General features: G+C 43.8%; 1 protein-coding gene across 2 annotated transcripts; it reads left to right on the forward strand.

Moving 5' to 3' along the window:
• Window positions 1–549: 549 nt before the first annotated feature.
• On the forward strand, window positions 550–22,575 carry B3GNT9 (UDP-GlcNAc:betaGal beta-1,3-N-acetylglucosaminyltransferase 9). 2 transcript variants are annotated; one of them, XM_044269891.1, is made up of 3 exons: window positions 550–1,261; window positions 1,357–1,389; window positions 20,184–22,575. In XM_044269891.1, exon 3 carries the CDS (start codon window positions 20,244–20,246, stop codon window positions 21,471–21,473), a length of 1,230 nt encoding a protein of 409 aa, XP_044125826.1. In that variant the 5' UTR covers window positions 550–1,261; window positions 1,357–1,389; window positions 20,184–20,243; the 3' UTR covers window positions 21,474–22,575. The 2 variants fall into 2 exon arrangements, with proteins under 2 accessions (XP_044125826.1, XP_044125825.1); XM_044269890.1 differs by lacking the exon at window positions 1,357–1,389 and having other exon boundaries at window positions 551–1,310.
• Window positions 22,576–22,988: the final 413 nt, after the last annotated feature.

The raw sequence follows: 22,988 nt of genomic DNA on the forward strand, positions 1-22,988 counted from the left end.
ATTTGCAGTGAAGTGCAGTCTGGCCTTACTACTTGGGCACTGTATTAAGAACCTGTACCATACAAAGGGCATGCCCCTAAGTCCTTAAAAGGGGTTATATGAGATCATGAAAAAAGTCCAAGGGAAAAATTGCATAAAACAATAAAAAACCCATTATTTATCTGGCAGTATGGGTGGTGTGGGATTTAACAGGTAAGTAATAGTTCTTTTAATGGCTGCTTTAAGGGCACCTGTCAGCAGATTTGTCCCTATGACACTGGCTGACCTGTTACATGTGCCCTTTAGCAGCTGAAGACATCTGTGTTGGTCCCATGTTCATATGTGCCTGCATTGCTGAGAAAAATGATCTTTTGCAAATAAGCCTCTAGGAGCAACGGGGGCGTTGCCATTACACCTAGAGGCTCTGCTCTCTCTGCAACTGTCACGCCCTCTGCACTTTGATTGACAGGGCCAGGTGTGATGTTGTTTTCACTGCTTGGCCCTGTCAATTAACGTTTGATCCATCCAGAGGTGCAGCTTCCAGCTGGTGGACCCCAGTACAGGATCAGTAACAGAACCCCCACCTCATGCCATTTATAATGCTGATATCTGGCAGAGGGACCTTTAGGCCCCCCATGTACCAGACCCACCTCTGCAGCCCCTGGATCAGTCTTCTCCGTATAGACTGGATATGACCTAACACTACATGTTCTCAGTTCTTCTTTCCATATTTGTAGAAGCTCAGAGAACGCACTTATGTATTCTGGCACTCCACAAACAGAACTGTACATATGTGGTGCTGGAGCCTGGCGCACATGGATACAAGTCCTGTCCTGCCTCTGGACGTCTGGCTTTGACTCAGCTTTTATTCGGGAGGAGAGGCTTGTGGAATGTACAGATTGAAAGAAATCCAGATGTGCTTATTTGGCAGTGCTGAGAAGGAGGCTTCCACACAAAGAATACAAGAGCCTGAGAAGGGTCCTTCATGGAGCAGCAATGGGACATCTGCCCGCTAACTACCCTTCTCCTCCCCATCATCTCATTCCCCTGACATGTCCAGCCTGGCAGACAGTCATGCCCATCATGGGGGATCCTGCAACGGCTGGCGGCTGCTTATGAGATTTCTGCTGCCTAAAAAAGTGCCCAGAACTTCATACTTTCTGCCACATCACAGACGACTTTAACACGCAGCAAGACGGATACAATTTCAGCTCCTGGAGATTTAATAGCTGGTCGTGAAGTTTCTGGCAGAAGATCTGTGTAATCTGAGAAATATGAGAGGGTAAATTATATATCTGATGACGGAAACATCTAATTGCTGAAATATAAAGGTACAGTAAAGCATTCAAAATATTGTTTCCTTCTCTTTTCCTTTAGCTCAGGGTTCCTAAGACCCAGTTCACACTAGTGGTAAGTGCACATGTAATTCCTGTCTGTGAACATAAGAAGTATGACTGGCTACTAATATTTCCATTAATTCCCTATGAAGATTGTTCTAGCGCTATTACAGTGTGAACTGGGCTTCATGAAGAATAATGGGAAATGAATGCTTCTCATCTTGTATTCAGGCTAGAGGCCATATTTCATCTGGTATCCAGGCTAGAGGCTGAATCTTATCTACTATCCAGGCTAGAGGCCGTATCGCAGCTTATATCCAGGCTAGAGGCAGTATCACATCTTATATCCAGGCTAGAGGCCGTATCTCACCTTGTATCCAGGCTAGAGGCCGTATCTCAGCTTATATCCAGGCTAGAGACAGTATCACATCTTGTATCCAGGCTAGAGGCCATATCTCATCTTGTATCCAGGCTAGAGGTCGTATCTCATATTGTATCCAGGCTAGAGGCCATATCACATCTTGTATCCAGGCTAGAGGCTGAATCTAATCTTTTATCCAGGCTAGAGGCAATATCACATCTTGTATCCAGGCTAGAGGCTGTATCTTATCTACTATCCAGGCTAGAGGCCTATCTCAGCTTATATCCAGGCTAGAGGCCGTATCTCACCTTGTATCCAGGCTAGAGGCCGTATCTCACCTTGTATTCAGGCTAGAGGCCGTATCTCACCTTGTATTCAGGCTAGAGGCCGTATCTCACCTTGTATCCAGGCTAAAGGCCGTATCTCATCTTGTATCCAGGCTAGAGGCCGTATCTCAGCTTATATCCAGGCTAGAGGTCGTATCTCATCTTATATCCAGGTTACAGGCCGTATCTCATATTGTATCCAGGCTAGAGGCCATATCACATCTTGTATCCAGGCTAGAGGCCGTATCTCATCTTGTATCCAGGATACAGGCCGTATCCCATCTTGTATCCAGGCTAGAGGCCGTATCTCACCTTGTATCCAGGCTAAAAGCCGTATCTCATCTTGTATCCAGGCTAGAGGTCGTATCACATCTTGTATCCAGGCTAGAGGCCGTATCTCATCTTGTATCCAGGCTAGAGGCTGTATCTCATCTTGTATCCAGGCTAGAGGCCGTATCTCGCCTTGTATCCAGGCTAGAGGCCGTACCTCATCTTGTATCCAGGCTAGAGGCCGTATCTCGCCTTGTATCCAGGCTAGAGGCCGTATCTCGCCTTGTATCCAGGCTAGAGGCCGTACCTCACCTTGTATCCAGGCTAGAGGCCGTATCTCGCCTTGTATCCAGGCTAGAGGCCGTACCTCACCTTGTATCCAGGCTAGAGGCCGTACCTCATCTTGTATCCAGGCTAGAGGCCGTATCTCGCCTTGTATCCAGGCTAGAGGCCATATCTCACCTTGTATCCAGGCTAGAGGCCGTACCTCACCTTGTATCCAGGCTAGAGGCCGTATCTCGCCTTGTATCCAGGCTAGAGGCCGTACCTCACCTTGTATCCAGGCTAGAGGCTGTATCAGATCTTGTATCCAGGCTAGAGGTGGCCCTACAGGGTCCTAGAGCCTCCTTTTTAGTTGTACAGTTTTCCTTATCCTTTCGCTGTAATACTGTAATCTCTTACATATATCATCCTTACAGTCACACATAGAAAGTTTCATCTGAATCCAACAATTTGGTGCATTTTTTTGGTCAGTGAGTGTATATGTAATGGGTAAATGTAACTTTTTATACATATGCACATTTCCTCTTTAAATAATCTCATGTTTTCTTGTTGCAGTACATGTTACTATACCCTGTACATAATGCTTACTAATGGGCCTTGTCCACAGAATCCAAAAATCTCTCAGTATTTTCTAGGAAATCCACATAAATGTAGAACAATATATTACTCTATTGAGACCTGTCATAGTGCGTTGTTTATGAATAATGGAAGATGAACAGGAACAATTCTGAAGCCGATCGGCAAACAAAGATGAAACTCCTGGCTGAGAATATTAATGAAAAAATTGAAATCATATAGTACACGACAGTCTCTTTCTAAAAGCTTAGAGATAATTTCTACAATTGTTCTGCCTGGTTTATTTCAAGCTGGCAGCCTGGGGGGGGGGGGGGGTGTCTTTCTCAAAGGGTGTGTCCTTTCAGCTGCAGCTCTCTCCCTGTAACTGTCATAGCTTCTAAGAGAAGAATGGAACTGAGCTTGTGTGACCACCTGAGTGAGGTGGACAGAGAAATAAGGAAAAGAAAAAACAGCAGGTGGCGCTATACAGATACATTGCTTCTTACACTACATCTTATTTGACTATGTGGTCCTATGAATTATAATGACGACTCTGATTTAAATCCAGGTGCTGGTTTGAAAAATGTAGAATATTTTTCGTGGGACGACCCCATTAATTTATGACCCAATTGGGCTGCATATATCAGAACTGACTAATAGTAGGGCTGTTTGTTAGCCATAGTAACGAGTCAGAGCTCAGCTTTTATTTTTACAGTGCGGTTTAACCCCTTAACGCCCCATCATGACATATATTCATCATTATGACCTTGTGGGCAATGTTCAATGTCCCAATGAGATTGCAGTAGGCGCATTACTATAAGGGCTCAGGCGCACAAATATGTGCCGGCCTGCAATCTGGAAGATACACAGCGGAGGCACGGAGAGTAAGGCCACGGAAGCACTTGGGGGCATTTTTGTGGTATTTCGGTCCGTACCTCAGCACAGCAAAAAAATGAGAACATGCTCTATTCTTTTTTTTTTGCTGTGTGGACGAATTGCAGACCCATTCAAGTTAAATGCGACTTAATCCGCCAGCGCAGGCCACACGGATGGTGCCCGTGCACTGGGGACCACAATCAGCAATGTGGGAACATATGAACATGGGACCAACACAGATGCCTTCAGCTGCCAAGCGCACATGTAACAGGTCAGCCGGTGTCATAGGTACAAGTCTACTGACAGATGCCCTTTTAGCAGATTCCCTGTAAGAGTCCCGAGAGCTTTCCCTTATTAATCTGGAAATGTAGATAAAGCCATGGCCAAGTTATTTCTGCCAAAGTAAAACAATACATTGTATTATTTGGCTACAAGGTTTCTCACATTGAAAGAACAATTGAGGCTCTTTGAAGGGAACGTTTCAGAGGGAAATCTCCAGCAGCAGAGAGATCTGGGTGACTGGGTGACTGGTACAGGTGGCTGGCAGAAGGAAACAGGCCAACACAGTAGTAAATTGGAACGATGGCTTTATTGATCACTTGGGGCAACAAGCTTGGTGGTTACAGCGTTTGTCCAAGAGGCAAATGGCTTGATGATTACAGTCTCATGTTGGTCAAGAAGCTTATGGTCTACAACCATCTCTCTTTGAGGACACAGGCATGGTTTGAGACAGATTTGGTGAACACACAGCCTCTTCAAGTGGCGTGAGACAACAACCAATCTGCCCTGATTCTGCTTGTTATAAGTCATGTTAATATAGTGGGACCGCGCTGCTCCTTGTTCACACACAAAGCGTTTTTTTCCAGGAATGCAGGTAATCACTTTATCTGGCTCAAGACAGATGTGCTTCTACGCAGATCTATGCTGGATCGTCGTAGGCTCCTCTGCAAGATGTCACAAACCGCACAATAGTGAGAGTACCTCCGGCACAGTTAAAAGTTCTGCTTTATTATACTCACAGAAATAAAATGATTTTTCAGCATATCAATATAGCAATATTCTTTCCACGCAGCCCGACCCGGGTTTCACATACAGCTTTGTCAGGGGCGAGAATCTCAGCCTACAGCAGGCCATTGTGGGAGTTGTAGTTTTACAACAGCTGGAGGGCCGCAGTTTGAGGATGCCTGGTGTAGAGGATGGCTAGGAGGATAGCAGTCGGCCAACAGCAAGGACCCGTGTATGGGCAGCTTTATTCTTTAGTCGAATTTTCCATACAAATCTGCTGCTCTGATGATAACACCCCTTGTATACGTCCTGAGCTTCTTTTAGTCGAATTATATTCAACCAGCAGATGAATAATTTCCACTTCAGTCTTGTTACATAATTTGGCTCTGCATATCATGTTGATTTTGAAAGAGTATCTGGTTCACAGATGAGAGGTTTGTGCCAAATTAGCTCCAGTCCAAAGTAAAACAACTGATGTTGGAAAGACGTGAGGTGATGTCAGTGCAGAAAGACAGTTAAAACTTAAAGGGATTATCCAGGTTTTTTTCCTTTTAAATCTCATCTTGCCCACAGTGGGGGAGTCTTACGAGAATTGCATTATGATGATTTTTTTATTGTGCTCTGGTCTAATTATGTTGCGGGCACTTTCAGGATCACGTGTCCTACCATAGGGCATGTGCTCCTAGCCCGGTTTCAGCCCACAATGTACGGGGGTTGCACCTGCACAGAGAGCCTCGGGCGCTGTGAACTGTCTGAGCCCAAGGCTGCCTGACGGCCCAGGGGCAACCCGCAAACATTATGGATTGAAACTGGGCTAGGATCACATGCTCAATGCACAAAATATAATTAGACCAGGGAGCGCAGCGCTCGCCAGGCAATGTAAAACAATTTATTATAATCAAGTCGCCACCTTGGGAAAGAGGGGATTAAAAAAAAAATGATAACCCCTTAAATACCACCTGCCTAACAGTGACCCATAAAGTCATGAGCTCCAGTTCAGCATTAACTTTTTCAGCAGTTTTCTACAGTAGCGGTTCTATGGGATCGGACTCCCCACCCACATTAATGATGCCCATGTCCCTGTCACCAGTTGTTCTTCCTTGGATCACTTTTGGTTGGTAACAACCTTTACATACTAGGTACATACACAAGACCTGCCATTTTGGGGATGCTCTGACCCAGTCATCTAGCCATCACAATTTGGCCCTTGTCAAAGTCACCCAGATCATGATGGTTCGCCATTTTTCCAGGTTTCTAAAAAAACTTCAAGTTCTAACTGTCCACTTTCTGCCTAATATATCCCACCCCTTGACAGGTGCCATAGTCATAAATAATGTTATTTCCTTCCCCATCAGTGGTGTATAGATGCTTTACATTAACATCTGGTTTCTTCGGGAAATTTGAGTGGTGGTTTTTATTTATTTTTTAACTATATTTATTAGTCTCACAAGTCCCTTTGATCACATACTTAATGCACAGTACCACTGTCGTGCAGTGTATTATATCAGCCTGTCAGTATTCATAATGACAGTTAGCCTATTATACCCTCTCTCTGGCAGGTCATAATAGGCTCCTGTATTAGGCAGACCCAGAGGCCATTGTTAGGTATCCTGTGATCATGTCGTGTGGGCGTCTATAAAATGACAGAGGGAGTCCTCTCCCTCTAACTACTTTAGTGCAGCGGTCGCTATTGACCACAACATCTTACCAGTATATGACCTCAGCGGTTGCCTAGCTGTATATTAGAGATGGCTCCTGCTGCTGATGGTGCAGTGACAACTGCTGTGCTGGTTCCATCCCAACAACATAGATGTCATCACATTGCCTTAACTTAGTTGGAGCAACAATATACAGTATGTCATGTGGCTGGAAGGGGTTAAACCTTTAGCAAAAATGGAAAATATATGGATATCTGAAAAGCAGAATAATTGTTATAAAAAATCCATATTGCGCATACATATTCGATGAATATTCATGCAAGTGTGAAGCAGACCTCATAGGTATGTACCGTAAATCTCAGACTTGTATGAGAAAGTAAGAAATGGATGTTGGGGTTCTGCTATGTAAAACAACCTAAACTGCCTGTGAAGGTGGCGGGCGGTTGGATCTGTGGTTTAGGGCTGGTGCCAGTGCTAATATTCAGTACAAGACACAGAGGCGCTATCTGCCAGTGATATCTCCCCTTCTTGTTGAGAATGACAGCAGGAATCAGTTGCGGTATTACAATGCTCACGGAAACGCTTGGATACTGGCAGCTTTCTCTCAGGGTAAATTATCCTGCAGTTATACTTTTTCTTCTTCCACCCTGTAACTTTTTTGTTGCTAATATACTAAACATACAGTATGTTATAAGCAGGAGACAGAAAGAATAAGGATTAGACCACATGGGTGCTTTTATAGATGTAATGATGGAGACCTATGGATCTGCATAGGAATTGTAGACAAATTAGATTTTAATCAAGACTATTTGCAAAATACTCTTAAAGGGGTTATGTCCCTTCAGCAAATAGCATTTATTATGTAGAGAAAGTTAAAGGGTTTCTGTCAGCAGGAAAATGGGTATTAAGCTTGCTGACATTAGTGATGTACTATTGTCAGCTGAACATAACTATATTAGTGCCATCCCACTGCCTGCCGCCGTTATTGAGAAAATAATAACTTTAATAATATGCAAATGAGCCTTTAGGAGCGGGGGGTGTTGCCCCTGCTACTAGAGGCTCCGTTCTCCCTCCTCTGGCCACGCCCTGCTACACTAGATTGACAGGGCCAGGCAGCGTTGGTCTCCTCCTGCTGGCCCTGTCTGCCGTTGAAATCTCGCTCCTGCACCGCCCTGTTCCGTATTCGGCGCAGTGAGTGAAGCCGGCAGCCAGCAAGCATCCTTCACTCACTGCGCCTGCGCTGAATACCGAACGGGACGGCGCAGGCGCGAGATTTCCATGGCAGACAGGGCCAGCAGGAGGAGACCAACGCTGCCTGCCCCTGTCAATCAAGTGTAGCAGGGCGTGGCCAGAGGTGGGAGAACGGAGCCTCTAGGGCAGGCTATGAGCTGTGCGCTGCGATTGGCCAGTGCTGCAGCAAGGGACACGCCTCCTACAAAAAAATCAGTCCAGTACAACAGATGGAGCTGAGACACCGGAGCCTATACCAGGTGAACGGAGCGGCGCCCAGGCATACTAGTAAGTGCAGGGGGACCCCTGGGCGCCGCTCTGCCCACAGATAGAGTTAGTTTTTAGTTTGTATACTAGTGAAAGGTCCTCTTTAATGTATTTATGCCCCCATATCCCACTCTTTGTGTTGTGGCTGAAGCCCCCGGGCTCCCCTCTTATTCAATTGTCCTAATAGTTCATAGGCAAACATGTTTAACAACATGTTATGTCACCCTTGCCATGTTCTTCTGGTTAAAAAGACACAGACTGAACCTTGGAGAACAGTCTGAGGACAGCTTGTATCTGTCCATATTCTGGATTAAATTATCCCCAGGATGTCCAAAGGAAGGTCAATGTATCAAATACATTATTGGTAAAATTTAAGGGTATATACCTTTTTGTATTCTTGAAAGTATATCTGTCTTTTATGTGTAGGGACAGTGGCTGTGTTTTTGTAATACACTTGTTATTAAAGAATTATTAGGAAACTGTATAAAGTCTCTCCTCTAACTAAAGGCTCATTTAGAGAAGTAGATAATGGTTACAATTTAACCACTTAAGGACCACAGGTTTATACCCCCCTAGTGACCAGGCCCTTTTTTACAAATCGGCACTCCACAACTTTAGCGGTTTATTGCTCGGTCATGCAACTTACCACCCAAATTAATTTTACCTCCTTTTCTTCTCACTAATAGAGCTTTCATTTGGTGGTATTTCATTGCTGCTGACATTTTAACTTTTTTTGTTATTAATCGAAATTTAACGATTTTTTTGCAAAAAAATGACATTTTTCACTTTCAGTTGTAAACTTTTGCAAATAAAATGACATCCATATATAAATTTTTCGCTAAATTTATTGTTCTACATGTCTTTGATAAAAAATAAATGTTTGGGTCAAAAAAAAATAGTTTGGGTAAAAGTTATAGCGTTTACAAACTATGGTACAAAAATGTGAATTTCCGCTTTTTGAAGCAGCTCTGACTTTCTGAGCACCTGTCATGTTTCCTGAGGTTCTACAATGCCCAGACAGTAGAAAAACCCCACAAATGACCCCATTTTGGAAAGTAGACACCCTAAGGTATTCGCTGATGGGCATAGTGAGTTCATAGAACTTTTTATTTTTTGTCACAAGTTAGCGGAAAATGATGATTTTATTTTTTAAATTGCCAGGGCAGTATAACTACCCCACAAGTAACCCCATTTTGGAAAGAAGACACCCTAAGGTATTCCGTGAGGGGCATGGCGAGTTCCTGGAATTTTTTATTTTTTGTCACAAGTTAGTGGAATATGAGACTTTGTAAGAAAAAAAATAAAAAGAAAAAAATCATCATTTTCCGCTAACTTGTGACAAAAATAAATAAATTCTAGGAACTCGCCGTGCCCCTCACGGAATACCTTGGGGTGTCTTCTTTCCAAAATGGGGTCACTTGTGGGGTAGTTATACTGCCCTGGCATTCTAGGGGCCCTAATGTGTGGTAAGTAGTTTGAAATCAAAATGTGTAAAAAATGACCTGTGAAATCCGAAAGGTGCTCTTTGGAATATGTGCCCCTTTGCCCACCTAGGCGGCAAAAAAGTGACACACATCTGGTATCGCCGTACTCAGGAGAAGTTGGGGAATGTGTTTTGGGGTGTCATTTTACATATACCCATGCTGAGTGAGAGAAATATCTCTGCAAAAGACAACTTTTCCCATTTTTTTATACAAAGTTGGCATTTGACCAAGATATTTATCTCACCCAGCATGGGTATATGTAAAATGACACCCCAAAACACATTGCCCAACTTCTCCTGAGTATGGCGATACCAGATGTGTGACACTTTTTTGCAGCCTAGATGCGCAAAGGGGCCCAAATTCCTTTTAGGGGGGCATTTTTAGACATTTGGATCCCAGACTTCTTCTCACGGTTTCGGGCCCCTAAAAAGCCAGGGCAGTATAAATACCCCACATGTGACCCCATTTTGGAAAGAAGACACCCCAAGGTATTCAATGAGGGGCATGGCGAGTTCATAGAAATTTTTTTTTTTTACTTTTTTTATTTTATTTATTTTTTCACAAAGTCTCCCTTTCCGTTAACTTGGGACAAAAATGTCAATCTTTCATGGACTCAATATGCCCCTCAGCGAATACCTTGGGGTGTCTTCTTTCCGAAATGGGGTCACATGTGGGGTATTTATACTGCTCTGGCATTTTAGGGGCCCTAAAGAGTGAGAAGAAGTCTGGAATATAAATGTCTAAAAAATGTTACGCATTTGGATTCCGTGAGGGGTATGGTGAGTTCATGTGAGATTTTATTTTTTGACACAAGTTAGTGGAATATGAGACTTTCTAAGAAAAAAAAATATATATATATTTCCGCTAACTTGGGCCCAAAAAAATTCTGAATGGAGCCTTACAGGGGGGCGATCAATGACAGGGGGGTGATCAGGGAGTGTATATGGGGTGATCACCCCCCTGTCACTGATCACCCCTCTGTCATTGATCACCCCTCTGAAAGGCTCCATTCAGACGTCCATATGTTTTTTACGGATCCACGGATACATAGATCGGAACCGCAAAACACATACGGACGTCTGAATGGAGCCTTACATGGGGGTGATCAATGACAGGGGGGTGATCGGGGAGTGTATATGGGGTGATCACCCCCCTGTCATTGATCACCCCCCTGTAAGGCTCCATTCAGACGTCCGTATGCGTTTTGCGGATCCGATCCATGGATGCGTGGATCCGTAAAACACATATGGGCGTCTGAATGGAGCCTTACAGGGGGGTGATCAATGACAGGGGGGTGATCAATGACAGGGGGTGATCAGGGAGTGTATATGAGGTGATCACCCCCCTGTCACTGATCACCCCCCTGTAAGGCTCCATTCAGACGTCCGTATGCGTTTTGCGGATCCGATCCATGGATGCGTGGATCCGTAAAACACATGCAGACGTCTGAATGGAGCCTTACAGGGGGGTGATCATCCCATATAGACTCCCTGATCACCCCCCTGTAAGGCTCCATTCAGACGTCCGTATGCGTTTTGCGGATCCGATCCATGGATGCGTGGATCCGTAAAACACATGCAGACGTCTGAATGGAGCCTTACAGGGGGGTGATCATCCCATATAGACTCCCTGATCACCCCCCTGTAAGGCTCCATTCAAACGTCCGTATGCGTTTTGCGGATCCGATCCATGGATGCGTGGATCCGTAAAACACATGCAGACGTCTGAATGGAGCCTTACAGGGGGGTGATCATCCCATATAGACTCCCTGATCACCCCCCTGTAAGGCTCCATTCAGACGTCCGTATGCGTTTTACGGATCCGATCCATGGATGCGTGGATCTGTAAAACACATACGGGCGTCTGAATGGAGCCTTACAGGGGGGTGATCAATGACAGGGGGGTGATCAATGACAGGGGGGTGATCAGGAAGTCTATATGCGTGATCACTCCCTTGTCATTGATCACCCCCCTGTAAGGCTCCATTCAGACGTCCGTATGTGTTTTGCGGATCCGATCCATAGATGCGTGGATCCGTAAAACACATGCAGACGTCTGAATGGAGCCTTACAGGGGGGTGATCATCCCATATAGACTCCCTGATCACCCCCCTGTAAAGCTCCATTCAGACGTCCGTATGCGTTTTGCGGATCCGATCCATGGATGCGTGGATCCGTAAAACACATGCAGACTTCTGAATGGAGCCTTACAGGGGGGTGATCATCCCATATAGACTCCCTGATCACCCCCCTGTAAGGCTCCATTCAGACGTCCGTATGCGTTTTACGGATCCGATCCATGGATGCGTGGATCCGTAAAACACATACGGGCGTCTGAATGGAGCCTTACAGGGGTTGATCAATGACAGGGGGGTGATCAGGAAGTCTATATGCGTGATCACTCCCTTGTCATTGATCACCCCCCTGTAAGGCTCCATTCAGACGTCCGTATGTGTTTTGCGGATCCGATCCATACATGCGTGGATCCGTAAAACACATACGGACATCTGAATGGAGCCTTACAGGGGGGTGATCATCCCATATAGACTCCCTGATCACCCCCCTGTAAAGCTCCATTCAGACGTCCGTATGTGTTTTGCGGATCCGATCCATACATGCGTGGATCCGTAAAACACATACGGACATCTGAATGGAGCCTGACAGGGGGTGATCAGGGAGTGTATATGGGGTGATCACCCCCCTGTAAGGCTCCATTCAGACGTTCGTAAGTGTTTTGCGGATCCGATCCATGTATCCGTGGATCCGTAAAAATCATACGGACGTCTGAATGGAGCCTTACAGGGGGGTGATCAATGACAGGGGGTGATCAGGAAGTCTATATGGGTGATCACCCCCCGTCATTGATCACCCCCCTGTAAGGCTCCATTCAGACGTCCGTATGTGTTTTGCGGATCCGATCCATGTATCCGTGGATCCGTAAAAATCATACGGACGTCTGAATGGAGCCTTACAGGGGGGTGATAAATGACGGAGGAGATCAGGGAGTCTATATGGGTGATCACTCCTCTGTCATTGATCACCCCCCTGTAAGGCTCCATTCAGACGTCCGCATGTGTTTTGCGGATCCGATCCATGTATCAGTGGATCCGTAAAAATCATACGGACGTCTGAATGGAGCCTTACAGGGGGGTGATTAATGACAGGGAAGTGATCAGGAAGTCTATATGCGTGATCACCCCCTTGTCATTGATCACCCCCCTGTAAGGCTCCATTCAGACGTCCGTATGCGTTTTGCGGATCCGATCCATGTATCCGTAAAAATCATACGGACCTCTGAATGGAGCCTTACAGGGGGGTGATCAATGACAGGGGGGTGATCAGGGAGTCTATATGGGCTGATCAGTGGTTCATAAAGGGTTAATAAGTGACAGGGGGGGGTGTAGTGTAGTGTAGTGGTGTTTGGTGCTACTTTACTGAGCTGCCTGTGTCCTCTGGTGGTCGATCCAAACAAAAGGGACCACCAGAGGACCAGGTAGCAGGTATATTAGACGCTGTTATCAAAACAGCGTCTAATATACCTGTTAGGGGTTAAAAAAATCACATCTCCAGCCTGCCAGCGAGCGATCGCCGCTGGCAGGCTGGAGATCCACTCTCTTACCTTCCGTTCCTGTGAGCGCACGCGCCTGTGTGCGCGCGTTCACAGGAAATCTCGGCTCACGCGAGATGACGCCTATTGGCGTTAGCGTAGCCTGGGAGAGCCGCCGCAATGACGCCTTTCGGCGTTAGCGCGGCGGCAAGTGGTTAAACACTAGCGATTCATGGTAGATTATAATTGTGTAATGTAAATGTATGTCGTGACCGAACGATTTTACTAAAAACACTTGTTCAACATTGATGCGAACAAGTAAATTATCATTTGTCGTTAATGCATTGTGGTAATAATGTAAATGTGCATTGTGTGACCTTTTGCCGACAGGCACAATGACTAGATCTGTCTGAACACAGTAAACAATCATCTTTTAAGAAAGTATACAATTGATTATGAACAAATTTGTACACAAATGCTTGTCGTTATCATTGGCGCTGTGTCAGTAGGTCACTCGCTTCATCAGTCTGAATTATTAGTTGTCTAAATGAGCCTTAAAGGGGTTCTGCGCTTTGTTTAAACTGATGATCAGCGGGGGTCCGACATCCGGGACCCCCCCGCCGATGCACTGTTTGAGAAGACAGCAGTTCTCCAGCAGCGCCGCGGCCTTCTCACTGTTTACCGCTGGCCCAGTGACGTCACAACTAGTATCAACTGGCCTGAACATGCTGAATAACTGTATGCTGCAGAGGCTTCTGAGCCTGCCTCTGGTCTCCCTGCCCCAGCCTCTGTCTCCTTACCCCAGACCTGCCTCCTTAAATGTGTAATAGAGCTTACTAAGACTAATGTGACCCTTCAGCTTATCTGCTGCCAGCGTTGATCATTGTCAGCAGTGCTTTCTGTTATCTTCCCAGCTTGTCTCTGGTTAGGGCTGGGAAGAGAAAGTGAGGAGCAGGGCTGTATGGTTCAACACTACAGTAAATATACAGGAACATATTATACTTTGTGAGTATTGAATGCTGCAGCCCCGCTCCCTTCCCTCTATTCCCACAACTAACCAGAGATACAATGCTGGAGTGTCCCTGCCAGTGATCAGCATTAGCAGGAAATAATCTGTAGGGTCACATTAGTTTTCGAAAGTTTTGTTACACATTTAGGGCTCTTTCACACGAGTGGATCCTGTGCGGGTAATCCGCTGCGTGACTGAGTGCCAAGCCCCGTTCCGGACAACAGAGACACGAAGAATTAACATGATTGATAATGCTCTTTGCCTCTCTGTGACCTTTTTGCTACAAAATCACAGTGACAACTTTATCTCACTGTGATTTTGTAGTAAAAAGATCACAGAGAGGCACAGAGCATTATCAATCATGTTAATGCTCCAGGTCTCTGTTGTCCGGAGCGGGGCTTGGCTCTCTTTCACGCAGTGGATTACCCGCACGGCATCCGCTCGTGTGAAAGAGCCCTTAGGGAGGCTGGACTGTGGTAAGAATGCAGGCAGAGGCTGGGACATGGAGACCAGAGGCAGGCTGAGAAGCTCTGCAATATACAGTTATCCAGCAGTAGCATGCTGAACATGGATTCTCCTTAGCAACACTTACTTATAGGGGAAACTTTACATTTAGTTTTCTAAGGGACATAAACACACTCACTGTCCCTATGCATTAAAAAATAAAATCACAGCTACACTTTTTACGTCATATAAAAAGGTATATACCCTTTAAGTTAAACCAATGATTTCATACATTGATCTTCCTTTGCACAAACTGGGGTTAATTCAACACAGAATATGGAAATATACAAGACATCCTGGGACTGTTCTCCAGAGTTCAGTCTGAATCTTGTCAACCAGAAGAACATATCACTCTGCAGGCAACACCTCCCTTTTCACAGATGGTTCCAGGATGGATCTGTTGTTGAAGATCTATTTAGCGAGGGGTAAAATCTGTTCACCCACTACTGGGATATTAGGTCAGTTGGATGAGAGGAGAGTCCAGGGCTCCAGCCCCAACACAAAGAGTGGGATACAGAGGCATGGTCACTACTTCATGAAACATATTGTGCTTGGATTTCGTAAGTATCTAAAGCCGCATCCTATGTTTCTGTATATTTAGTTAACCACAAGCAAATAGCACTTTTTTTTAAGGACGATAAGATCAGACAGATGCTTCTTTTATTAGTAAAATATGTGGTATGAAAGAGACAACAGGAAATAGCAGTCCTACAGAGTCATCTCTTTGAGCCTAGGGTTTATTCCTTAAGGTTATAGTTTGCAACCTGTGGTTCTCCAGCTGTTGTGAATCTCCGGCTATGAGGACCTGCTGGATGTCATGGTTTACTAGCTGCTGGTGAGCAATAGGTTGCAGTCAAGTAGCTTATGGCATCAATTTTTCTGTATGATTTTATTTGCAGCCAAGTCATTTGAATGCAATTGGGTAATGCAAATAAATACGGTGAATGTTGGGTTTATTTGATTTGGGCTCCACAATTTATCTCCATATTGTGTCATTCTGTGGCATAACTGCGAAGTACGTCTAGGGGACCCATAGGCACCAAACAACATGAAAAGACAACACTGATTTATGCAAAGATGGAGAATATGTGAAGATGGTGAATAATGAATGAAAAGGGCTCTCATTTAAAGGGGTGGTGTCCCACTAAAAGTATTACTATGCAATAAACAGGGCATTAAAAAAAAAGTATTATTACAATGTATATGCCATAAAATATTGAAGGCTTTTATGTACCGTATTTTTTTCCCTATAAGGCGCACCGGCCCATAAGATGCACCTAGGTTTTAGAGGAGGACAATATTTTTCATTAGACCTCAGGTCAGACCAGTGAACAGACACCAATGTTAATAAGACCCCAATAAGACCACAGATCAGACCCCAATGTGAATGACCCCCAATCAGACCTCAGATAAGAGCCCCAATATAAATAAGACCCCCATTCAGACCTCAGAGCCCCCCTGCCTCATGGCACAGTTTTTATTTTTTTTACAGCATTCACCTGAGGGGGCATATCTTGTGATATTTTTATAGAGCAGGTTGTTACGGACGCAGCGATACCCGACGTGTCTATTTTTTTTAATTTATGTTGGTTTACACAGTAAAATAATTTTTGAAAATAAAAATATCTTGTTTTTGTGTTGCCATTTTCTAAGAGCTATATATATATATATATATATATATATATATATTTTTAGCGATTGTCTTATGTAGGGTCTCCTTTTTGGCGGAATGAGATGACGGTTTGATTGGTACTGCATGCAGTACCTTTAGTCCGGCTGCCTCTCACCATGCGCTGCCGTGCCGCCGCCGGAACTCCGCCCCTGACCCCATTATAGTCAATGGGGACAGAGCGCCAGTCCGGGGGCACACGTGAACTAGCGGCAGAACGGATCCAACAGGCTGTTCACCCGCCGGAACAGCCTGCCGTTAATGTGAAAGTACCCTTAGTTGAAAGTCCTGGTGTTCCATTCACACCATGCTGCAGGTCCCGCATAAAGAGTCCAAGTCCAGACATGTTTTCACACTTTGCAAACAAGTACTCCCCAGACAGGTCGCAAGCATTTATCCAGGCACAAGCCTCCTACTGCCGTCCAGCTGGCTTTTTTAAGACAGCTAGGTGTTTGCAAAGCCCGAACCGGCACTTGACCTCACCTGGCTGTCAATCAGTCCAGCAGCACATGCTGGGAGGAAAATACCTTTCCCTCCAAACCAGACCTTTTAGGCTCCATTCACACGTCCGTTGTGTTTTGCGGACCCGCAAATTGCCTATAGAAATGCCTATTCTTGTCCGCAGCTGCGGACAAGAATAGGACATGTTCTATCTTTTGCGGAGCTGCGGACCCGAAGTTCAGGGCCGCGCTCCGCAAATGCGGATGCGGACAGCATCCATTCCGTCCCCATAGAAAATGAATGGGTCCGCACCCGTTCCACAAAATTGTGGAACAGATGCGGACCCATTTGCGGATGTGTGAATGGAGCCTTACTGTGTCACAATATCCAAATCCTTATGGCTGCTCCTCACCACAGGGAAATTCATTTTGCAGTCCTAATAGCTACATGTATTGCAGATCCTATGGAAAGAGTCCATTGGGGGAAGCGAGACACGTGCCTGAATGATAGTCATTTCTCAATTAGCCATGTTGCAGGAATCCCTTTCACTACCAGGAACTGACACTCATAAAGTTCACACTTAAGTTTTAGGCCTCAGACCCGGAAAATAAATGCTGACATTTCTATTCCACATTGATCATCTTCCACTGAACATGCACTAATATACCATGATCTGTGCGCCCGTCCTGCCATATAATAAAAGCAGCACTGTTCTCCCAGAAAGCTCGTTAAATTATTCACTGCAGATTATTAAACATACAAGAATTGGATTTTCTTTGCCAAACTCTCAAGTTTTGGCAATTGATTCTTAGAGCTTTTAAGAAACTTGACGTTCCAAAGCCAGGCTAGCTTCCAGATATACTTCCCAGCTGTTCCAGCCAGAGCTTGATCTGCAGCTTTGTAAGGCTGACTCACGTAAAACATTAACCCTTTGCTGCCTTGGGATCAATCTGAACTCATTTAAAAAAAAAAAAGTTTTAGATCAAGAGGATCTGAAATCTGTGTCTGGCTTCTGAAGACACTGCAATGCTGATCACCTCTTGCACTCTTTAGCCACGTGCCCAGGGATTTATAGAGTAGTTTAGTCACCAGCGACCTCCCTATCCAACCGTTTGCATAGACACATAGCTGTGGTTTACCGGATTAAAACATGGTTTTTCTTTTGTTGGTCTTTGGCTCCGTTCCTGAGTTATGATACTTTTCCCCTAATATGCAAATTAGGCCCTGTGCAATGGGGGCGTCACCAGTGCTTTTGTTGCACCCAAGCTCCGACCCTTTCTGTGGCCAGTCCCTCCCTGGCTGCTTTGATTACTAGGGCCAGCAGTTGTAAAGCATCGAGAGAATGGCTGGCCACAGAAAGAAGCCGAGATTGTGTGTAACAAGAACAAATTTTATTTTTCATATTAAGAAAAATTATAACTCTGGAACGGAGCCTCAGAAAAGGAAAAACAGCGTTTTTCATGTGGTGAACAGCAGCTAGGTGTCTATGCAAACATTTTGATCGAGAGGTCGCTGGTGACAGATTCCCTTTAAGTAAAAAAAAAAAACAATAAGGCGACATATCTCCTGATTTAATTTTATTTTTTTGTTGATCAGAGTTTTTTTTTAAAGACATCTACAGTACAATCCACGTTCCATGTTCAAACTGTCCAATCATTCTCCATGATAGGAAGTTATACTTTTGCAGATGTGGCGAACTGTAGGAAACCGAAATGCGTCTCCACAGAAGCCATGGTGGTGCTTTTTTCCTTACTAAAGATATAAACTACATCTTGAAGAGTAGTTCCTTTTAATCAGAAGCATTTTCTCCCATGACATGGGAATGGTGCATCATGTGGATAGTATGTGTGCTGATCCTGAGTCTCCAGATCTACAAGGCTTCCAAGATGAACTTTTTGTATGCTATAATCCAATAATTTTGAAATGTGTAAAAGTTGTCAAGTCTTCTTCTTTTCCATAACAGTTCTCATAGCTTCAGCTTAACATCCTATTTACACTTAGCACTCTTATTATATCTCTATGCAGTGTGCAAAAAGACTATCTCACTCTGTAACTGATAAAAGAAGACACCAAAGATCCAGATTTTTCAATTACCTGCATGTCATTTAGGGTACAACCTCGCGGTCAGGTTTCCTGATGCAGTTTTGGAAGCCAAAACCAAGACTGAATTAAGAAAAAAGAGAAGTAATATCTGTCCTTTATACTTTCTTTTCTTTTATGATCCACTTCGTATTTTGGCTTCCGGAACTGCATCAGAAAATCCTGCTAATGGTGGTTGGATAGTAGACACCAAGCCGAAGCGGTTGCATCGAGGTCCAGAACTTTGAAGTTCTTGGTTTTGCTTTAAGTCACATCAGTTAAACAAATTATTTCCATTTTTCATCAATGTATTATTAAATCTTGAACAGAACAGGTGGTAGTATATGATAAGGTTACCAATGGACTACTCAGTTTCAAGAGGACTTGTTGAGTGAATAATAGATAGAACTAGATATCACTTACTGTATCCAGTCACTTACCTTGTATAAGCGAACTTGCAAATCAAACAGGCAATGAGGAAAGCAATATCTTAGTGATTAACCTAGGTGATCTCAAAGCTAAACCATCTTCCACTGAGTCACCTATGGATGCCAACTTCTAGATAAAACTGATGCTATATGTCTTAAAGGGGACCTGTCCCTATATAAAAAATGTGAACAGTTGATATTGTCTAAATAGTGCTACTTCCCTGAATGTGGCATTGTCTATTTTATCTGCCTGCAACCTCCCGTTCCTAAAATATGCCCACCTAAACTTATCTTACAAATTTGTAGTTATCTATGGCTGACAACTACTTTGCTTCTCTGCAAAAGTAAGTCTCTATAATACTGTACGCAGACAGCGTCACGGTGGCCTGCTGCAGTTTAATTTAGCAAGATATAGCAAATGTCACCAGACCATTCTGCATACAAACTTCAGCCAGGACATCTCTCAGACTGGAGTGAGACTCTGCCACAGCTGCTCCACAGAGGACCCTGAAGCCCAGCCAAATGTTAGTATACAGAGTGTTCTCGTAAGATTTGCTAGGTCTTGCAAGATCCCGCTGCAACAGACCACTCTGATGCTGTCTGAGAATACTGGACTGGATGCCAGCAGGAAAGAAACCTTCACTTGCAGAGAAGTGAAATGGATGCCACCTCCATGGCTAACCACTTTGCATATTGGGCATTATAAGTTTTAGGTGGACATATTTCATGAATGAGGGAGGCGCAGGCAGATAAAATAACGCCACATTCACCATATAAAATAACTTTGATAGGTCCTCTAACTACAATACACAACTATAATTTGTGTGGCTCTCTTGAACATTCTGCTTCACATAAAGCCTGTTTTCTATTATTTCAGATGGTTTCAAGTGATTCTTCATGATATGAAAAACTAATACAGTTCAATGGTCGGACAACAATGAAAGTAAGACTAAAGGGAGAGGTCTTTTGCACCTTATTCCTGCTGATTGCTCTCTGCACTTTACTTTATACTTTGTTGAGACCAACACAAAAAATCTATCCAGCCAAGCCTAAGAAATCAAAGGTTCCATTGCAGACTGTAAAGCCAAAGACTTTTTTGGCATCTGAGGATAGCCTGAGTAAAGCCAAAATACTTTCGGTTGAGTACAATGCCCAGGCAACCAGTGAAGAAGATAAGCCTACCACATCTTCTGTGGTGACTGTGCCACCTTTTGACTTTCAACAGTATCTTAGGAACAAAGATTACCGAAACTTTACCCTACTGATAAATCAGCCAAACAAATGTAACAAGCCATCAGGTGATTCCTTCCTTCTCATTGCTGTGAAATCCATTGTGGAAGATTTTGATCGACGTGAAAGTGTCCGCAAGACTTGGGGAAGAGAAGCTCTCATCAATGGAGTAAGGGTACGAAGAGTTTTCCTTTTGGGGATTCCTAGGAATAAAACGTCAGTGTCTGTGTGGGAATCCCTCATGCAACAAGAAAGTCATTACTACAAAGATATTTTACTATGGGATTTTCTTGATACTTTCTTCAATTTAACCTTGAAAGAGATCCACTTCCTTAGCTGGGCAGAGGAGTATTGTGGCAATGTCAAATTTATATTCAAGGGTGATGCTGATGTGTTTGTCAACGTAGAGAACCTTGTTAATTTCCTGCAGGCTCAGGACCCCTCTGAAGACTTATTTGTCGGGGACATTATAAACAATGCTAAGCCAATAAGATCAAAGAAAAGCAAATATTACATACCAGAGACAATGTACGGGTTAGGAATGTATCCAGCATATGCTGGTGGAGGAGGATTCTTAATGTCAGGTGTCACAATGAAAAAATTGTCCAAGTCCTGCAAGGAAGTAGAACTTTTCCCTATAGATGATGTGTTTCTAGGCATGTGCTTGCAAAGGATTAATCTCACACCGATGCTTCATGCTGGGTTTAAAACATTTGGTATTGCAAAACCCTCAGCTGCTCCCAATTTACAGACATTTGATCCCTGCTTCTATCGGGATTTAATGGTGGTGCACAGCCTGAAGGCGGCAGAGATATGGTTGATGTGGAATCTTCTCCATAGCCAACAACCACCATGTTCTCAAAGGCAGAGGATAAAGAAACTTTTCCACTGGAAAAGAAAGAAGGCAAAACTACCAATCAAAGCAATAACTAGCTGAAAGCAGCGTCTACGGATAAATAAAATTAGGATCCTCATAATTTTGAGATCAACAATATGTTTTTGGGTCCTTCATCTAAAGGAGTCTTAATATAATGGCACGAAGACAAAAGGGTCCCAGAGTGATGGCCCAAAGCCAATTGGGGTCCAGGCTACAAGTTGATTAAGAGAACCTAAGTGAAAATTGATAAGGACTTTCCTAAAACAGGCTCATGTAATCACACGACTGCTCAACTGTAATGATTCTTTGACATGGGACAGTTCTCAGGAACAAACTATTTGTTCCTGATAATTGTGTTATCTTTGAGCAGAAGGGAGCCCTGCATTTACATGCAGCAATCATCTGTGCGGGATGATGCAGCTACATTGTTTGCAGGCAGCAGGGCGATGTGCTGCCTACAATGATTTTGGGTGCCAGCCAAAAGATACAATCACACAATTTACTCATTCAGTGGCTGATCAGGGTACCTTAACAAGGGACAATTATCGAGAACAAGCGTTTCTACAGTGCTCATCCCTAATGATGATCCACCAGTGTAAATGGACCTTAAGGGTGGCATTACATGTTCATGGCCAAATAGCGGGTACCACTAGTAGCTGTGCTTCATCTGTACTTGCCGTAGTTTCAAATTGCAAGTACAAATCCAGCCAAGCAATTGGTCGTAACACCAGTATAATACAACCCTGCTGCATGTGTAATAGCATCCCAAGGCTAGGGTTACACCTAGACCTTTTAGACCTCAGTACAAGTACAAAAAAAAAAGTGGTATATGACTATAGAAATGCACTGTGTAGCTTGAAAAGTTCTTCAAAATTGCTCTGGCCAAGTGAGTTGCTAAAGATTTCTTTATTTTTTTTATTGCCGCTTTCTGAAATTGCAAAAAGAAATAAAATAAAAAGTAGGAACTACTTTTTTCCTCCACAGGGGAACATGAAAATTACTTGGAAATCTCTTAAAGACTGCATTTTAAGGCTTTGACTACTTTATAGAAAAAGTCTTAGTGTAGCTCCAGCCTTACAAGCAGGTTTCAGAATACATTTTCAACACCTTCAATAATGGCTTTTTATCTAGCAGAAAAGTGAAATAAAAACCAGGAAATGTGGCTTTTACGTTTCTTCTTGTTTTTGTTGCGTTTCTAAAGTCACTGTGTGGCCATGGATCTAAGTGCCATTGAGAAAGACTCTTCTCATATACAATCTATCATTGCAGGAATAGTTGCATTAATTTCATCAATTATAAAACTGCAAAGCTGATCAGACATGGTGAGAGTGGACTTGGGGATGTACTAACTATAATTTACTGCTGCCTGCTAAACCAAACTACAGTAAAAAGTGGACTTACAGGTGAAACTCAAAAAAATTGAATATCGTGCAAAGTTCATTTATTTTAGTAATACAAATTAAAAGGTGAAACTAACATATGAGACTCATTACATGCAAAGCGAGATATTTCAAGCCTTTATTTGTGATAATTTCGATGATTCTGGCTTACAGCTTATGAAACCCCAAAGTCTCA

This window comes from Bufo gargarizans, chromosome 10, assembly GCF_014858855.1.
Source record: "Bufo gargarizans isolate SCDJY-AF-19 chromosome 10, ASM1485885v1, whole genome shotgun sequence".
NCBI classification, from domain to species: domain Eukaryota; kingdom Metazoa; phylum Chordata; class Amphibia; order Anura; family Bufonidae; genus Bufo; species Bufo gargarizans.